Source organism: Portunus trituberculatus, chromosome 17 (assembly GCF_017591435.1).
Source record: "Portunus trituberculatus isolate SZX2019 chromosome 17, ASM1759143v1, whole genome shotgun sequence".
NCBI classification, from domain to species: Eukaryota; Metazoa; Arthropoda; class Malacostraca; order Decapoda; family Portunidae; genus Portunus; species Portunus trituberculatus.
This window is the reverse complement of record NC_059271.1, coordinates 21,715,289-21,736,365: the sequence shown is the minus strand read 5'-3', so window position 1 is coordinate 21,736,365 and position 21,077 is coordinate 21,715,289. Positions and strand designations below refer to the sequence as shown.

The window sequence follows — 21,077 nt, the reverse complement described above, 5'->3', positions numbered from 1 at the left end:
CAAGAGTTGAGAAATTTGTATTCTTTGGGATCTGCTAGACCACAATTTGTATGCATATCATTAAAAATTCCATAGTTAACACATTAGTATAGTCAATCATGAATTACATTAATCATGGCCTGAAATGGTTTGGATACAGGACTATACATCTTGAGAACTACTACAATACTGTCAGTATACCTATACTTAAATCCTTGCACATCACACCCAACTCAGTGAAAAGTTATCTGTTGACTTAGCTTTAACATTATTGCACTCAATGCTTATGTCACTCACTGTCTTTGAGAGAGAGAGAGAGAGAGAGAGAGAGAGAGAGAGAGAGAGAGAGAGAGAGAGAGAGAGAGAGTTTGATAAGAAGTCCTGGGTTGGTGTGAAGTGGGGTGCTTGTGAAATTCTCTGTCTACATCCCTACATACATCTTTGTGGTTTTGTTTTAAACCTGCTTATACAGGCTAGTATTTACCTTGTGACTGGCTTTTCTTTGCATACTTTGACAGCCTTCTGTCTGTTGGCAGTTCACCTGTCACTTCCTATTCTCCATTAACCCATGCACATATTTGGTCTTTAATAGGCTTGGATGATGAGCTCACTAAAGAAAATATTTATTACCATGAAATAAACAGTGTAACTTTCCTGACAAACGAAAACAAGCTTCATAAAACAGCTAGGTGGCGAGCTTTCTGGATCCACTGCGTTCTTCCACCTCGCGATTTTAAGGCGATCCTTCACTATTATAAAAGAATAGTAACTTAAGTGGAAACATAACTATCGGTTTTCCGAGATTGAAAATATTACTTGATGTTGATTTTAGTTCATACTATTCGTTGGTCACTCCAGCTTACGAAAATTATAAAATATTTCTTCGAAGGTCATGTGGAAGACACGGGGCACCCATACCTTCCTTCGACCTTCCCTCTGCTCTTCGTTCCAATAATGACAGCGACTCTTGGTACCACATTACCTTCCCTTCTACCCTCGACCTTAAACCTTCGTGACTCTTGGTACGGGCCTTAGATAACACGAGGTATTAGGGAAAATATTAACGAAGTGGAGTAATGTGGCTTGGCTGCTCCTTCTCTTCTTCATTCTACTACTAGTATCTACTGAGCTGAGCCTAGAAACACGAAAACACGTAGAAATCACTAGATATTAGGCAAAATATTTATGAATTGAGGGGTTGAGAGTGGGAGGCGCTAGCCCGGGGCTATGATGAGTCACCACCTTAGCTGTGACGTTATCAGAGCACGGGAACAGGGGTGACTCAGCTAAATTACGTAAATAATTCCAAAATTGACATATAGAAAAAATGAAGCCACGGGCGATTGCCAGATATTTTAAGACTTGATAGATACTTTAACGTTTATTCACATCATCAAAACATCTCCAGCCTAACTAGTTTTAAAGAAATGTGTAAATTAAATATGTTTAAAGTATAAGTACTTTTAATTTATAACACTACTAAAACGTCCAGCCATTTCGACTTTTTCTTTCCTTAAAAAAAATTTTGGATAATATAAACTCCCTTTTCAGGCATCAAACAGTTAGCTAGAACCAGACATGAATGAATAAACATTATTCATGTAAAACAAATGTATAAAAATCTGAATTCACTAAAAGCTCTTGCAAAATCCAACTATATTCACTTGGTGAGTATTTCAAAACACTCTACAGAGTCTGAGCTTTCTTTTTTAGGCATTCTACAACGAGCCACACAATCAAACACAAACGTAAACAATAAAAGAAGAAAATATTAAATTTATATTTAACAGGACGAAACACCACTTCAAAGTCCATATATATGACTCAATGGGTTGATTTCACACTTAAAAGAGCATAGACGATTCTTTAAGTCATAAAAACCCAGTTATAGTATACTGAACCTTCGTACTATAACTTGAAATAAAAAAGCTATAAATGCTGACATGGAAATTTTTACTGTTGATAAAATTCAAACTAAAGCTATAAAGCACCACTATACGCCACATATTTACCAAACAGAGAAGCGGGAAACACTTCAAAAGCAACGAAAGATTCATAGAAACTATAAAACTTACCGTGGAAGCGTAATATTTTCGTTAGGGAATGCATGAGAAAAGTATTGGAACCTGCTGACTGTCAGGAGCCCTGGGTCCTGGGGACCTGGAGGCAAGGTTGAGGTCAAGGTGGTAACGTTTGCTTCACTTGCACTGCTGATTCACCTTTGTCTTGCTGCTAAAAAGGCATATGGTAATTAACACTTCACTTGTGTTTGTGTGTTTTGGGTTGTGTTTACGAGTGTTTTGGGTATATTAGAATGTGTTTTGGGGTATGCAAGGATGTGTGGGGTTGTGTCTGGGTGTGCAATAAGACTAAGGCGGCGTCACACTAGCACTTTTCCGTCTTCTTTTTCTGTCAATTTTCTGACGACTGTCAACTTTTGCAGACGGTGGCCGTCACACACAAGCTTGCTTCCGCCTTTGCCGCGCTTGTCGATTGTAAACAAACATGGCTCCTCATTCACCCTAGCAAGCCGCGGCTTTTTTGCACCTTATAATGTAATCAGCTGTTCTGTGATCCCAAAGGCAACGGTGACCTCTAATACTCTCTATGAGAAATTCGTCAGAGTGTTTTGTACACTGCTCATCTTGGCCAGCTACTTGGAAGTTGCCTTGGAAATATTCAAAAGCATCGCACATTCGCACTCCCCTAGAAATGTACACAAACAACTGAGGAACTTTTCATTGCTAGGCTAGAAGAAAAAAAAATATGTATACAAATATTTATTTATCAACTCATTTAAATTTCTTGTCATGATAATAGCATTCTTCCGTTTAACAAAAAAAAATATTTTTTTTAATAAAAGTGTTGATTAGAAACCCTAGTTCTTATTTTGACTAAAAATTGGCGCTAGACGAAAAAGATGCGTTCCGTCTGACTCAAGACGACGGAAAGAGTTGACAGAAGAGTAAAAAGACGACGGAAAAAGTGCTAGTGTGACGCCGCCTAAACCAGTAATACCAAACACTACGACCACCATCACAAGACTATCTGGGTGAGCACCCAGAAATACCAAACACCACAACAACCACCACCAGTCCACTACAAACTGAGCAGCCAGTCCGCCAGTACATAGTACCAAACACCAGCATCACCACCACTACCACCTGTAGGAGTGTTTGTGATGGCAGTACGTGTCAAGTATAAATGTCTATTATAACTATCCTTTACTTCATCTACTATTAATGAGATACTATACTTACACAAATTTCACATATCGATTTATTGGTTATTGTGGCATCTTTCTTTTCGTTACCGTGTCCATCTATGGTTATTTGCCCAAACAATAATCTATCTAGTTTTACAGCGATCGAGTGTTTGCGTCTCCCGCAGGAAAAGAAAAAAAAAAACTAGTTATTTGAAAGGCATACTATGATATTTTCCTTATTCTTCATTTCTATCGCCTCTCTTCTTGATATATGAGTACTTTTGACACTATACCAGGGTGAATTGATAATAAATAGGGAACTATCATAGTACATACATCCCGTTACCTACCTCTCAGCTGCAAGGGGTTGAGGTTTGCCAGCGGTCGCCAGATTTCAGCCAGATGTACACTTACCAATATAGCGGAAGAATTCTCTGTGATGTGTGTACGTATATGATAGAATCTCTCTCTCTCTCTCTCTCTCTCTCTCTCTCTCTCTCTCTCTCTCAATTTCTTTACAATTCAAAGGTTGGCGTGAGAATTCTTTCGTTATATTGGTAACAGTGTACATCTGGCTGAGATCTGGCAGCCGCTGGCAATCCTCAACCGCGCCAGCTGAAAAATAGGTGACGGGATGCCTATACTATGGTAGTGCCGGGTAATATTCAGCCAGTTATATTCCTCAACAGCAATACATTTGACAGGTTGTGTTTTCTACCATTCTTCTATTCCAATATTTTTTTTTTTTATCCATAGTACCTACGTATGTATATTAGTAGAAATAATATAGCTTTTGTCTAGTCCTTCCAATGATGTTGGACAAATGAAACTGCATTAGTTATACTGTTGCATTATCTTGATGTCCATTCTTGCTTGTGCATAACTAGAGAACACCTGTAATCCATGGTGAAATGAATGTGAATAAAAATTTAATCGAGACGAGCGGGCGGGTACGGCTTCTGTACGAGATTGCCGTAATTTCAATGGGCGGTCGGCAATGTTTTGGGTGTAGGGGCAGCAGCTGACCCAGTAGCGCGCTGGCTTCACGTTTGTGACGTCATGTTGCATTTTGTTATTCAACCTCTCTGATATGACATGTTTGATGAAGAAAGCCAATATGCACCTTGTGGAGGATTTCCCTGTGATTTGGATAATCATAGCTCAATTAGATAATCTAAGTAAGTAACTTTTGAAATGGAGCTTTGTGGTTTTTGAGAGTCTGCATTTATTAATTAATTTTCTTTCAATGAACTGATAATCACAAGGGTTTATGTGAATTGGCAAAAATACACATGATAGATAAGATTATGTATTGTAACTATCACATGTTACTGTGATTCCTTTGCAGCACAGCATTTGCCGTTACATTTTAACACTAATTTATATGCAATGGATGTATTAATGACCTGTTTAATCTGAAACAAAAGTACAGATGACTGAATGATGTCAGATTAGATTTTAATCAGATTGATGTATGCCTGACATATTCTCTTTATCACCAATGCCAAATTTTAACCAAAATATTGCTGAATATTGATCTTTTCATTTAGTGAAAATTGTCAGTTTTATTCGTTGTTCTCTGAACAGGCCATACATCTAGGCATGAGATGAGTCACAGTAACTATGCAATATTACAATAAGTTTCTTCTCTTTCTGCAACACAGTAGTCTCTTACTTTTGCATTAAAGTGCAAAGTTTTGTAAACATTTTGTGTAGTATTCAAATATGCACTGTATAGTAACTCATGAAAGTAATTAGTCATAAATGATTGTTCATAGAAAAGTTGAGAGGAAGAGGGCAAGTTTGGCATTAAGTAGATAGCAGTCACAATACATGCCAATGTTACATAAGGAGAGATTAGTTTGCAACCAAATCTGCTAGTTCAGTTTGAAATCCCTTGGACATACTGCCTGTGTTACTGAAGAACTTTTAAAAATGTGATAGTAACAACAGCAGTGATATTGATAGCAATAATGATGATGGTAATAATATGAATAACAATTTAATGATAATAATAATAACAGCAATAATAATTTCATAATGATCTTTGTATTGAAACCGATTATCATTATCATTTATGTTTTTTTTTTTTTTTTTTTTTTTACACAGTAAACTGCATATCTTTTATTATCATTAGTCTTATCTAAGATATTGTTATTTTTTTTATTGGATTCTTATAAAACATTTTCATTAACACTGAAAATGTGAAGTCCACTTGGATGCTCTCTCTCTCTCTCTCTCTCTCTCTCTCTCTCTCTCTCTCTCTCTCTCTCTCTCTCTCTCTCTCTCTCTCTCTCTCTCTCTCATTTACTAAGAAGTGTAACCTTTTAAATAAAGATATATTATGTATTAGGTAATATGTAAAGTTTTTTTATATATAATTCAAGTTTGTTTAATTTTTTGTGACACATACAAAGATAACACATACACTGAATAAAATTTCTTCATGAGGGTTTCAAAGCAACTCCACATATCAATAACTTATACCAAGTTACATAGGCAGTAGATGATGCTCTACAACATTTCTGTTGCAACTGCATAATTGTTGTATTTTTAGAGCTCCATATAAAAGTAGATAAATATGATTATTTTTCTTATGGGGGCATTGCCTCAGGGCTTATTAATGTTCCTTCAACCTCCAGTGCACAGTAGGCCTGGAATAGAAGTCTTCTGCATATGTGATGCCATGTAGCCTATGAGAATTGGCTGTAACAGCTACTTCACAATTTATATCTGCAACTGATCAGATAGAAGGTTTATGGGTAACCTTGTTGTCCATTACTATCCACAACACTAAAACAACACCAGTCTCATATAGCTACATAGCAAGAGTATAGCAAAGATTGTCTACTGAGTGCAGAGGGAGTACAGAGCATAGCCTTGTTAGCACTCTGTAGCACCCTTGTAAGGTAAAAGTGGAGGGCATTCACTGAGAGGTATAGTTATAGTTTTCATTCTTGTCTTGAGAAGCAGTGAGTCAGCAATCATTGCCCACTCTTAGTCCTGCAATACAATGGTTCAGTGCATTATCTAGTAATCTCTGATCTGTTGTCCACATCATCTGGTCCTTCATTTACCCAGGAAGGCAGAGGGATAACTTAGTTGGATTGTGTCAGGTGTCAATCTCAGACAGCAGTCAATTAATCACAAGCCTCGGTCAGTGGATGTGCAAGCAGATATCCATGACACCTCCACAATGCTTAAAGGAAACAAGAATAGACCAGTAGCTGAACATGAAACACACACACACACACACACACACACACACACACACACACACACACACACACACACACACACACACACACACACACACACACACACACACACACACATAAAGAAACACATAAGGAAGCTGGAGAGACTACAAAAAATGGCTATAAGAATGGTCCCAGAACTTGAAGGGATGACATATGAGTAGAGACTAAAGGCTATGGATCTTTCAACATTGGAACAGAGAAGGGAGAGAGGGGATCTGATACAAGTTTATAAATTGATCAACGGAATGGACCAAGTGGACAATGAGTATCTGATCCTGAGAGAAGAATATGCCAGTCAAAGCACAAGATCACATAGTAAGAAGCTGAGGAAGGGAAGATGTGTAAGAGATATTAAAAAATATAGTTTCCCACAAAGATGTGTTGAGACGTGGAACAGTTTGAATGAAGAAGTAGTGTCTGCAACGAGTGTACACAGTTTTAAAGAAAGATTGGATAAGTGTAGATATGGAGACAGGGCCACACGAGCATAAAGCCCAGGTCCTGTAAAACTACAACTAGGTAAATACACACACACACACACACACACACACACACACACACACACACACACACACACACACACACACACACACACACACACACACACACACACACGACATCGTCGATGGCGGAGGTGGTCGCTGAGCTCCAGAGCAATCATCTATAATTCTACAGTTACCTAAGAGTAACCAAGGTGGGAAAGGAGCTGGTAATGTTTGTCCCGTCTCCATATAGTCATGTTAACTGTTGATTAGCAAAATAATGTCCAGTGAAGGTAAATATAAACTGTAGCCTGCGTTTGAGCCATCAGCTGGTTTGTTTACGTCTGCGCAACATGGCGGCCGTGAACTCGAAAGAGGAATCAGACTTCACAGGGTTTCAAGGAATAATGGAGAAGAGCGCTTATGTGAAGAAAATTCTGGAGTTAGAAGGTAAAATTGAAAAACTGTTTGAAAAGTATGAGGGCCTGGAAACGAGTTATGACAATGTAAAAGAGACTGTGCCGATATGAAGAAGGAAAATGCAGCACTGAAAGAGGAAGTTAAGCTAATTAAAGTGAATTGCGAAAAATGTGGAGAATCTCTAGGAAAAGTGATGGAGAAGCAGGCTGAATGGAAAAAAGTCAGGAAGTGGAAAGAAAGGAGGTAAATTACAAAGTTGCAAGTCTGGAAAAGGAAATCAAAGAGTCAGGGAGAAAACTTTGGGCCTTGCTGAAATTATAGATCAACAGATCATAGAAGAGAAGATAGCTGAGAAAGTGGTGAAGGTTATTAAGTCAAATGAGACATTGGTGAGGAAACTGTAGACAAAAGAGATGTGTGGTGATATTTGGTGTGGAGGAGGATAAGACACCGAGTAAAATGGAGAGAGAAAAACATAAAAAGGTGATAAATAATATCATTAATGTGGTGCAAGAGGAGGAAAAGACCTAGTACAAGAAATAGAGGACTTCCATAGAATTGGAAAGTTCACAAGAGAAGGTATGAGGCCAATAAGAATCAAACTTAAGTCACAAAAGGATGTAGATGAATTGGTGGAGAAGTCATGGAGGCTAGCCCAGCAGGAAACAACAAGGAAGATTTGGTTGAGAAGAGATCTCGGTGAAAAGGAAAGAGAAATGTTAAATGAGTTGAGAAAGGAGGCTTTGAAAAAAATGAAGAGAGGACAGAAGAAGAGAAGAAAGAGTTTTCTGGAGAATCTTGGATATGAGACTGAGGAAGTGGTTCATAACCCAGAAAAGTACAGCAAGAAAGGACTAAAGAAACTTACATATGAGCGAAATGTAATGTATTCCAACATAAATGGAGTGATATCGGGATTTTAGAACTCAACGATTACTTGAGGGACAAGAACCCAGATATTGTGGGTCTTACTGAAACAAAACTGAGAGAGGAGAAGACCTGATGAAGGTTGGAGAAGGAAATATAACGTTTGGAAAAGAAATAGAGTAGGTAAGATGGGAGGAGGAGTGATGTTGCTGGTTAAAAAGATATAAAGGTGGATCAAGTGAAAAAGGTATGGGAAAGGCAGAAGTGCTAAAGATCAGAGCAGAAACTAATGAAGGAAAAAGAGGCACTACATAGTGGTGTACGTACCACCTAAGACAAATGCATGGTCAGTACAGGAATATGAAGAAATGATAAGTGATACAGGAACATGTCTGGAAGAAATGTTGGGTGGCTGTGAACGAACTATAATGATGGGAGATTTTAATTGTAAAGAGGTGTGTTGGGAGGACTGGTCAATGGAAGGATCAGAGACAACATGGGGAAATACACTATTGACACTGGCAATGGAAAATGTGTTAACTCAGTGGGTCAAAGAAGATACTAGGTTTGGAGGAGGGAGCATCGTCAAGACTGGACTTGGTCTTTAGTACAGAGCCAATGGTCATTGAGGAGATGAGGGTGGAGTGCCCTTTAGCAAAGAGTGATCATGCAGTTTTGGAGTTCAAGGTGATAGACGAAGAGAAATCTAGAAGAAATGAAGAATATAAAGTGGGAAGATGGAATTATGCCAAGACAGATTTTGGAAACCTAAAGAAATTCTTTCAAGAGACAAATTGGATGAAATTCAAGAGTGCTAAGGAGCAAATGAAAAGTGGAAGGAATTTATAAAAATATACAAAGAAGGTGAGAAAAATTTGTACCAATAAGACAACATAGAGAAGTTGGAAAGCAGGACTGGTTTAACGATAGATGTGAAAAGGCTAGAACAAGAAAAGAGGATGCATGGAAGAGGTGGAGAAGGAAAAGACGGATTAAGCAGTGGGAAAGTTACAAAAGAGCAAGAAATGAATATGTGTTGATTAGAAGAGAAGAAAGAAAGAAACAAGAAAAGGATATAATTGATAAATGTAAAGACCAACCAAGGCTTTTTACAGACATGTGAACAACAACATCAAAAATAGAGAAAGTATTGAAAGTTTAGAAGTAAATGGAGTATACAGTGAAGATCCCAGGGAAATGGCAGAGGCTATGAATGGATGCTTTCGGAAGGTATTCACAAAGGAGACTGCTTTTGACAAACCACTGGTAATGGAACAGAAAGGGATTATGAAGGAGTTTCAAGTAACTGTGGAGGAGATCAAGAACATGATGGGGAGTTTAGAAGTGAGAAAAGCTGTGGGACCTGATGGGGTATCAGGATGGATTTTAAGAGAATGCAGGGAGCAATTGGCAGAAAAAGTTTGTGAAGTAATTGATGCCTCATTAAGGGAAGGCGTAGTGCCCCAAGACTGGAAAAGAGCTAACATTGTCCCAATCTATAAATCAGGTAACAAGAGAGACCCATTGAACTATAGACCAGTGTCACTTACAAGTGTGGTAGCTAAGATGTGTGAGAGGGTGGTGAAGACTAGATGGACAGACTTCTTGGAGAAAAATGACATACTTTGTGAGTGTCAATTTGGTTTTAGGAAAGGGCGTTCATGCACGACAAACCTGATATGTTACTATTCGAGGGTGATAGATGTAATACAGGAAAGAGATGGTTGGGCTGATGGAATATATCTGGATTTAAAAAAGGCCTTTGATAAGGTACCACACCAGAGACTGATCTGGAAACTTGAAATGGTAGGAGGAGTGCATGGCAGTTTACTAAAATGGATGGAAGACTTTTGGTAGGAAGAGAAATGAGAACAATAATTAAGGACAGACCATCAGAATGGGGATTGGTGGAGAGTGGAGTTCCACAGGGATCAGTGTTGGCACCAGTAATGTTCGCAGTCTACATAAATGACATGGTGGATGGGGTGTCCAGTTATGTGAGCCTATTTGCAGACGATGCAAAATTGTTACGAAAAGTGAGATGTGACAAAGATTGCGAACTACTCCAGGAAGACTTGGACAGAATATGGAAATGGAGCTGTACATGGCAAATGGAGTTCAACACGACAAAATGCAAGAAAATAGAGTTTGGCAAGAGTGAAAGAAGAATCAGGAGTATGTACAAGATAGGAAATGAAGACATAAAACCAGTCATGAAGAAAAAGACCTTGGGGTGACAATTACCAATGACCTATCGCCAGAGAGACATATAAACAAAATAATTGGAGAAGTATTGAACTTATTGAGGAACATAAGAGTGGCGTTCGTATATCTAGATGAAGAAATGATGAAGAAAATAATTACTGCAATGATAAGACCGAGGCTTGAATATGCAACAATACAGTGGGCTCGAACTTAAAGAAACACATAAGGAAACTAGAGAAAGTACAGAGGGCTGCAACGAAAATGGTGCCTGACTTAAGAGATTTGACTTATGAAGACAGACTGAAAAGAATGCAACTTCCAACCCTGGAAAACAGAAGAGAAAGGGGAGACCTGATAGCAATATACAGAGTGATGATTGGCATGGAAAAATGGATAGGGAAGATCTGTGTATGTGGAATGGAAGAATGTCGAGAGGGCATGGGAAAAACTAAAATGGCCACTTATAGGAGAGATGTGAAAAAATATAGCTTCCCTCATAGAAGGGTGGAAGCATGGAATAGTTTAGACGTGGAAGTGGTCAATGCAAGGAATATTCATGATTTTAAGAAAAAGCTGGACATTAATAGATATGGAGACGGGACAACACGAGCATAGCTCTTTTCCCGTATGTTACAATTAGGTAAATACAATTAGGTAAATACACACACACACACACACACACACTAAGACTGAGGAAATGGTATATTCGGGAAGAGGAAGGAAAGCATTAAGAGTCATGTAAAAAAAGGACCAGATGTGGTATGTAATACAGAAACAAAGTTAAGTGAAGATGTCCAAGTGAATTTTAAAGAGCAAGGATACAATGTTTGGAGGAGAGACAGAAAGGGAAAAGCAGGAGGAGTATTTATCATGACTCGGGAGAATATATATGTGGAAGAGATACAGTCCGCAGATGGACTGGCAGAGGTTTTAAGTATAATAATAAGGACCAATGGGAGGGAAAAAAGGAGTATCATAGTTGCATATGTACCACCAAAGACTAATACATGGAGGCTTGATGTACATAAGAAAATGCAAAAGGAAGTACTAAATTGCCTGGATAACATGCTAAGGAAGGATAGAAGAGTGTTGCTCGTGGGAGATCTAAACTGCAAACACATCTATTGGGAAGAAATGGATGTAAGCAGTTGCGCTGGATGTTTGGGGGATGATGTGCTACAACTGGCAATGGTAACCACAATGGACCAATGGGTGAAAGATTATAAAAGATATAGAGGGAAGATGATCCATCAATGCTGGATTTGGTATTTACAAAAAAACCAGAGCCATGTCCAAACATCGAATATCATACTCCAATAGGAAAAAGTGATTATGTGGTCCTAGAAATTGAATTAGAGAATCGGGAAATTTTGGAATATATTGAGAGACACAAACACAAGAGACGGAACCATGCTAAATCAAATTTTGTGGGATTAAAAAGTTATTTTGGTAGTATTGATTGGAAAGAAATTATGCATGGAAAGACAATTCAAGGAGTGTATGATATATTTCTAGACAAGTGTAATGAGGGGATAAAGAGATATGTTCCTGAATATAGAGTAAAAGAGAGCAAACACACCTGGTATAATGCTATATGTGCAAAAGCTAAAAAGTGCAAGGATGCAGCATGGAAAAAATTAAGAAGGCAGTTTAATGAAATGAATAGGAAGCAGTATAAAGAGGCACAAAATGAATACATTAGGATAAGAAGGGAGGAGGAGAGAAACTTTGAAAAGGAGGTAGTGAAGAGATGTGAAAAAGAACCCAAGCTTTCTTATAAGTATATAAATGGTAAAATGACAAACAGAGAGACCATTACTAAGTTGATTAAGGGGAATACAACATACGAAACATCAGAAGAAATTAATAAACTTATGAATGAGAGCTTTAAATCAGTATTTAATGAAGAGGGAGAGTTTATAAAGCCAATCAACCTAGCGGCACAGGAAGGATTAAGAGACATCGTGGTAAGAAAACAGAAAATTAGAGAATTGCTAGAAAAGGTGGATGTGAGGAAGGCAATGGGACCAGATGGAATGTCAGGATGGACACAAAGGGAATGTAGTGAGCAAGTGGTAGAACCAATTTGGGAGGTAATTAACAACTGTTTAAGGGAAAGGAAGGTACCAAAGGAATGGAAAAGAGCCAACATAGTCCCATTATATAAAGTAAGAAAAATGACTGAGCCCCTAAATTGTAGACCAGTGTCACTAACTAGTGTGGTGGGTAAGATCTGTGAAATTGTTATCAAAGAAAAATGGCTGGAATATCTGGAGAGAAATGAAATCATTAATAACTCCCAATTTTGTTTTAGAAAAGGAAGATCATGTATAACAAACTTATTAAGCTTTTATATAAAAGTAATAGATGAAGTACAAGGAAGAGATGGATGGGTGGATGCAGTGTATCTAGATATTAAAAAGGGTTTTGACAGAGTACCACACAGAAGACTTCTATGGAGAATATAACACATGGGCGAATTAAGGGAAATATCTTAAATTGGATGACAGATTACTTAACAGATAGGGAAATGAGGACAGTGATAAGAGATACAACATCAAGTTGGAGCACTGTAACCAGTGGTGTACCACAGAGTTTGGTGTTGGCACCAATAATGTTCCAAATACACTTAACCCTTGGCTATCGCGCCCAATTGGGGCCAAAATAGCCGCGCCATAGCCGAAAACGCGGTAGCCGAATTGAACAACTAAAGGTGAAAATTGTTATTGGGGCCGCAACCACAAATTTTACTCCTAATATTCCTCATTTTTACCTTTTTTTTAATTACTGTATAATCCATTGGAGGACGGTGTGGAGGGTTGGTGGCCATTGTGAGCACAAAAAATGATAGAATCTGGCTATCACTGTCTAGTGGGGAGGACACGCACTCAGAGACTGTTTCATCTTGGCGGGAAGGCGGTTTTGGCCAATGAGCGCTCAGATATCCCATGATGTCATGGCTGGGCGCGTGATAGCAGGCATCTGAGGTCGCGATAATGAAATTTTAGCAGCTTTTCATGGGTGCGTGATAGCAATAAAACGCGATAGTTGAAGTCGCGATAGCCGAGGCTTGACTGTATATGTCAACGATATACAAGAGGGTCTGAGCAGCGACATAAACTTGTTTGCAGATGATGCCAAGCTTTAGAGAGTTATAAAAAAACAAATTGATTGTATGGAATTACAGAAAGATATTGATAAGATCTGGAGATGGAGCCAGAAGTGGAAATTAGAATTTAATACTAAGAAATGCCATGTAATAGAAATGGGTAAAAGTAATAAAAGACCTACATGGGAATATAAAATGGGAGAAGAGATCATAATGAAAAGAAGAGAAGAGAAAGACCTGGGAGTGATTATACAAGACACCCTATTCCAGAAATACATATAAATGGATTATTTGCTTCAACATACAAGACATTAATGAACATCAGGGTAGCACTTAATTACATGGATAAAAGTATGATGAAAATTATATTAACCACTATGATAAGACCTAGACTAGAATATGCAGCAGTGGTATAGTTGCCATTTAGGCAGAAAGATATCAAGAAATAAGAAAGGATACAAAGGGCTGCTACAAAGATGGTCCCTGAAATAAAAAGATCTTCCCTATGAAGAAAGACTGAAGGAGATGGAGCTACCAACTTTGAAGGATAGACAGGAAAGAGGAGACCTAATAACGATGTATAAGTTAGTAAACCATATAGAGAAAATAGATAGACAAGACCTAGTAACACTGACGGAACAGGAAGATAGACAAACAAGAGGACATTCCAAGAAAATCATGAAAAGTCAGTGTCATAGGAATATCAAGAAGTTCAGTTTTCCACATAGGACAGTAGACATCTGGAATGGATTAAGTGAAGAGATTGTAACAGCAGAAAGTGTGCACAAATTTAAGAAGTTAGACAAATGTAGATATGGAGACAGGTCACTAAGAGCCCCGCTCGAACCCTGTAACATACAACTAGGTAAATACACACACACACACACACACACACACACACACACACACACACACACACACACACACACACACACACACACAAAATAATTGGAGAAGTATTGAACTTATTGAGGAACATAAGAGTGGCGTTCGTATATTTAGATGAAGAAATGATGAAGAAAATAATTACTGCAATGATAAGACCGAGGCTTGAATATGCAACAATACAGTGGGCTCCGAACTTAAAGAAACACATAAGGAAACTAGAGAAAGTACAGAGGGCTGCAACAAAAATGGTGCCTGACTTAAGAGATTTGACTTATGAAGACAGACTGAAAAGAATGCAACTTCCGACCCTGGAAAACAGAAGAGAAAGGGGAGACCTGATAGCAATATACAGAGTGATGATTGGCATGGAAAAATGGATAGGGAAGATCTGTGTATGTGGAATGAAAGAATGTCGAGAGGGCATGGGAAAAACTAAAATGGCCACTTATAGGAGAGATGTGAAAAATATAGCTTCCTCATAGAAGGGTGGAAGCATCACACACACACACACACACACACACACACACACACACACACACACACACACACACACACACACACACACACACACACACACTCACTCACTCACTCACTCACTCACTCACTCACTCACTCACTCACTCTCACACACACACACACACACACACACACACACACACACACACACACACACACACACACACACACACACACACACACACAGCCATATTTACATCCTACATATAAAAAAACAAGATATCATCAGTACATACTAAGCTGTATGGCAACTTTCTCCCAAAGGAGAGCATATGAAATGTATATGGATTTAAAATACAGTACATACTTTCAAGTAAGCTAACATACTCCCTGGCAGAGATGTGGCAGAAAGCCAGACTCAGATTAAAAAATGAAAGTTGTACTGAAATATGTCTTCTCAACACTATGCATTGATCCCTGTTTGTAATTCAAGCACTAAATATTCTCTAAGACACACAAGTTTTTGCATAAGGAAAAGAAACATGTTATCCTTTTTTCAAATGTGCAATTTAGGCAGGCATCACATACAAAAATATATACATCATTCAGTCAAATTATAGCCAGACATCAATCATATTCTGTCACAATACCTTAAGCTGTATGCTCATGAAAATCAAAATACAATAACTATACTACAGCACCTCAGGTTATATTAAAATATCATATGTACTGTTGAGTCAAGTATGATGTCCACCACTTGTTACATCTTCCCTACTGAATTGTAATGGAAACAGCAAATTAAATCAGACTTATTCTGACTAAAATACAAGTGAGCACATTCAACATTAAGGACTATTTTAGATATGTTCATACATTGAAACAGGGCATTCCTCAACACAGCATCATAGCTTATGAACACTAGGCACTGATGTTGTGTCAAAATCTAGGCATTATCTAAAGTACCACATGCTTCAAATTCATACAGTTAGTGAACTGAATGTTGGCATTCCATATCCCAAACTCCAGTTTTGTTTGTGGTGATGTCTGACTATAATAATGTACACAGTGTACACTGCCATTTACAAGTTTAGCTAGGTAACATCCCTAAGGATTACTCATTTGAATATCCTACCAACCATTAGGTTCAAAAATAGTATATTCATTTTACTAACATCTCAACTCTCACTACTGAAATGACTAGAACAATAGAACGGATATTGCAGTTTGAAAATCTTAATTAAACATATTCTAAATCACACCACTAACTTTTCTGTGGTAAAGATACTTTCTTTGGTATTACAAAGACGGTCACAGCACATTACAGTACATGGCATTTGCATTTGTTTTCATAGCCATTCACCCTCACCTAGTCACTATATTTTACAGGATGTGAAATATAAGTTAGTATATATGAATCTGTGCATGCCATTAGTCAATGAGTGGATAGCTTTGTTAAAAAAAAAATATGTATCAATTTATTTTGGTTCTGTAGCTATGAATAGTTCACAAAATGGGTCTGATGAATGCTTGAGTTGGGGAAAGATTATTGCATGACACTGACCATTTTGCTCCAAACGCTGAAGTTGAAGTGATTATAGGCATCTCATGATAGAAGGAAAGAAGGGAACAAAAATACAGATGTAAAGATTTTTTTAGGAATGTCCCTAACATTAGTTGATAAAACATAATGCAGTTAAGCATTTGGTAGAAAGAAATGTATTCAATGAATATTGTAAAAAAAATTATAGATGATGTTCAAAGATAAAGATGTGTCAGTGTGATTGATACCTGGATATAATTGATATGTAGGCTTTCGTGGGAACAGAAGAAGGTGCCTGTGGATTAAGCTTAGTCACAGTTGTACTTATGCATAATAAAAGAGATGTACAAAATTCTAAGAACATATGTGATGAGTGTAATTGGAATGCTTAGTTGGATAGATATGCTATGATGTCATAGAAAGCTTTTTGTGAAGGAACTGTACATATATAAGACTTGATAAAGGACTGGGGAAAAATTTTTGTTAGTGTATAATGTTATCACATCATTTAGTGTATGACTGAATGCAATGGCAAGTGAATGAAAATGGAGAGGAGAAAAAACTGCTCAATTTGACTTTTGAATGGTAACAAGTTTGTTTGACTGGAATAAACAAGATTCCAAAATATTGGATGATATTTTCACATTACCTGCAATAAAGCAAGCTTTAAAAAAAACATGGACAAATTCACTGTATCTTAATGGAGAATAAATCAATTAGTTATTTTAGTTTGATAGATGTTTTTATAGAGCTTCAAGAAAAGTGTGGTTATTTGGCATAACACTGCTGATTTGAAAGCCAAGAGAACAAAAAAATGAATATCACTATAAACTCTGTGAATATGAGTACAGTATTGGCAAAAACAGCTTAATTTTAAGCTCATGAAAGAGAATTCAATCAGGATGAGTTAAAAGGACAAACAATAATGTTCTGCCAGCCACTACCAAATATCTCAGAGGCACAAACATGGAATGGTTCAGTGCAGCAAAACAGAGTTGAGACATTTAAGATGAAGCTTCTTTGGAGTGTATAAAATGGCTCACAGGATGAAATAAGAATACATATGACTATTTATGAAAGATGTGATATGTCAGACAGCATGTACAGGACATTTTAATTAGAGTTGGTTGAGCCTCGTGATTTAAATATGTAAAATAGGGGAGTGGGATTGATTTAGGCAAGAACTGCATCAGATGAGTACGAAGTGTGTGCCTCTATTGGACATTATACTTCAGTAAGATCCAAGAGTCTACTGTTTATTCTGTCTGGTATCATTGCCATCTGATCACTTATTAATGAATTATCTCATTTTTGCCATGTAATGCATGAGATGTTTTGCAGAGAACATAGAAAAGAAATTATGCAATATCTACCAATAACTAGTCAAGGAAGTGGACACAGGTATTTTATGACAATAACAACAATTAATGAATGATTGACTCATCAAATGAATACCTGATAAAGAAAGTCCAGTAAAAATAACAGCCTGTTATATCTGGATCCAAGTAATAAGATTGTAATGTTCATGTTTCTCACTCAAAACAACACTGATATGATTGATGATTAATCAGACTGAGTGATGTGAAATGATGTCAGCTTCTGAAACTTACATAGAATATATTCCTTTGAAATTTAGCTGAAAAAAAAAAAAAATGGCACATTTAAAATACAATGGATATACTACAGTGAATGATGAATCAGTTTGTGTGTACAGAATCTACCACAGACTTGAAATAAAGGTAACACCTTGACCTTAAAGGTCTATTACTTTTATAAATAAAGGCATGATGGGACTGATCACTGTGCTCTGCTTTGTTGGTTATAGCTTTGTTTTAATATATACTAATACCTTAATATCTCAATATCTTAATATTATACATACAAAATCAATGGTTTGCTGTCAAGTGATATTACTGAGGTGAGCAGCACTAGTGCATTTTGACTGAAACACAGTAGGCCCTTAAGTTTGAGGGTTTTTTAATTACATTATTATTTTTTTCTTTTTAATTCCAATGTTAACTTTTAGCTACTGAGTGTATTGTTTCCCAAAGCAGACTTTTCTAAGTCAAACTTTTGTAGCCAAATTGGAAGTCAGCCAGCAATTATTGCTAACTGCTGTGTGGATGACAGTTCCCCATTCACATAGAAATTATTTTCATGAGCTGTTATGACATCTAGTGCACCAAGGTATGGTGCAGGTAATGTTAGCAAAGATGAAAAAAATATTAGGTTGTTGGGCTAGTTCAAGGGATGAGAAAGAATGCAGCGTGCTGAGGTAGAGACCAACTGGCACCTGATGTCTGTTGCCATGTTGATCCATACTTCTTTATACACACAGTGTAGTTGTGGTGTTATTATCTTATTCAGTAATGAAATCATGAGTTTTCAGGAAAGTCAAGTAGTTAAGGAATATATGTGTCTTTAAAGTATGTGTATCCTAAGAGTTGTTTGCTGTAGTGTTTATGTAATATGTATTTGATGCTACATAATTCTGCATTTTCAAAATTATTCTAGCATTTTTTTTTCCATAAAAGACATTTAAAATTGGAAAAGAAGAAATTTTGGGACTGGACTTTGAACTAGTCAAATTTGTTTCTTTTATTTCATAAATGAATACTCTGTGTTCTCAAAAACTAGAATTTGATGTTAAAAGACCTCTAAAATTGGAAAAGAAGAAATTTTGGGACTGGGCTTAAAACTAGTCAGATTTGTTTCTATTATTTCATAAATCAATACTTTGGCTTTTCAAAAACTAGAGTTTGATGTTAAACATGTAATACCAACCTACAATATATGGAACTTAAGGGCCTACAGTAAAGGCAGTAAACTATCATTGAAATTGTAACTGGAAATTTCACATTACAGCTCTCATTAAATCAGCTTTCCTAAAATCAGACGCACTGTTCTTGCTTAATTTGTGAATCCTCACCACTTAACATACTGTGTACATCATCCATTTATTTCAGTTTTTCATAAATCAAAGAAATCTTATTTTGGCTTCAAGGTGACATAATATTCCACCTCTTGATAAGTGGTTATATTTTACACAGGTAACTCCACAAGAAAGTTTGAGCTAAGCATTAATTCACTAACCTTTTATTCATGAAAAGGTAATTATCTATCTGATCTGATGTGCTTAATTTTCCACATTTTTTGTTGACATGCAGTCACTCACTGCCCTTAACATTATTGAAAATACAAAGGGCAAGTATGGGAGTGGTATAGCTTGCACTGCTGTAGCCTATGCTTCTCTTCTTATTTACTATGAATACCCTGAGACATAGAATAACAATATGAAATACCAACTGTCTATGAGCTTGTCAATATGAAATTTCAAAGTTTCTGAGCAATAAACAAGATTTTACTTTTTGGGAGGAAATATTTTTACATGTTCCAGCCATGTTAGGCTGGTAATTTGACATCATCAGTGCCAGTACATCAAAAATTATCAAGAAATTCTTGTTTTTGTGGTCAACCAAAATACTACAATGAAATCCTTGATTCATCCATCAAAAATTCAGCATGTTTTCTCTGTGAACCTAATTATAACAGAACACATGGAATGATCATATCACCTTTCATATATATATATATATATATATATATATATATATATATATATATATATATATATATATATATATATATATATATATATATATAATCATGGGAAATGATATACTGGAACATGATGTGCAGCCTGGCAGGAATATTTGAGTCTAACTTGAATGCCACACAGCATTTTCTTAATAAGTTTGCTTTGATGTAATCTGTTGAAATAATGGTATGTATCTAAATTCACAGTAAATTGTATTTTATGAGATGCATTTCTGGATATGTAATTTAGTATCCTTTCCTTGTTCCTACTCTGAACCAAGTCCCAAACCTGTTTTAGATTAACATGAAGGCAATGACTGCATTAATATGAGAAATTAAGGAAGTTCAGGCATAAGTTAAAGAAAAAGTTGTAATGCACATGAATGATTACCATTATGGCAGGTGAATGACTAAACCATCTTGTACTGTTGTGATATTGTACAGGATTGTCTGGTACTGAAAAACAGACACTTGTTTATAATAATGGAACTTTTCAGACTGTTATATATTTGCATTGTACAGGAGAAAATACTGATAATCATAATGAACTTTTGCTATCACATTTCTGTTTCAAATTAATTAGGTTATCAGAAAACCATCACCTAGCAACAGGCAACTTTACATAACTGATTGCAACATTTATAAAATTTAACTATGTTATGTCGATTTTCCTCCCGGATAACCATTTGATTATTTCTAATAAGATCTTCCATAATTAACAATCCTAGATGTATGAAGCATATGCTTCACCAAACTTGGCACTTCTTTGTAGGATTCATTTTTGAATCCTTCTTACAATTAAAAATCTCACCAAAATCCTCAGAGTTGGTAAGAGAACCAAAAACACGGAACTCTCCTGGAACATGCGAGTCTTTCAGGATTTCCAAATGAGCAGCTTCTTTGGTGATTGATGAACACCACACCTGCAAAAATGTCATTATTTTCTAGAGAGCATTTATTGTCATTATTATTTGTAGTGCATCTTATCATTGTAGCCCATTTTTTGAGATATAGAGATTTAAAGTACCTATATATTGTATAGTATTATATAGGGTTACCTTAAAAGAAT

General features: G+C 36.6%; 1 protein-coding gene across 4 annotated transcripts in view; it reads right to left on the bottom strand.

The window, feature by feature from the left end:
* Positions 1 to 15,419: 15,419 nt before the first annotated feature.
* LOC123504831 (endothelin-converting enzyme homolog) overlaps positions 15,420 to 21,077 on the bottom strand; it is a 63,270-nt gene continuing 57,612 nt past the window's right edge. For all 4 annotated transcript variants that reach the window (XM_045255688.1, XM_045255690.1, XM_045255689.1 and 1 more), the window contains exon 16: positions 15,420 to 20,931. In XM_045255688.1, the coding sequence (XP_045111623.1) occupies positions 20,755 to 20,931 (177 nt within the window). In that variant the 3' untranslated portion in view covers positions 15,420 to 20,754. The remainder of the gene's footprint in view (positions 20,932 to 21,077) is intronic.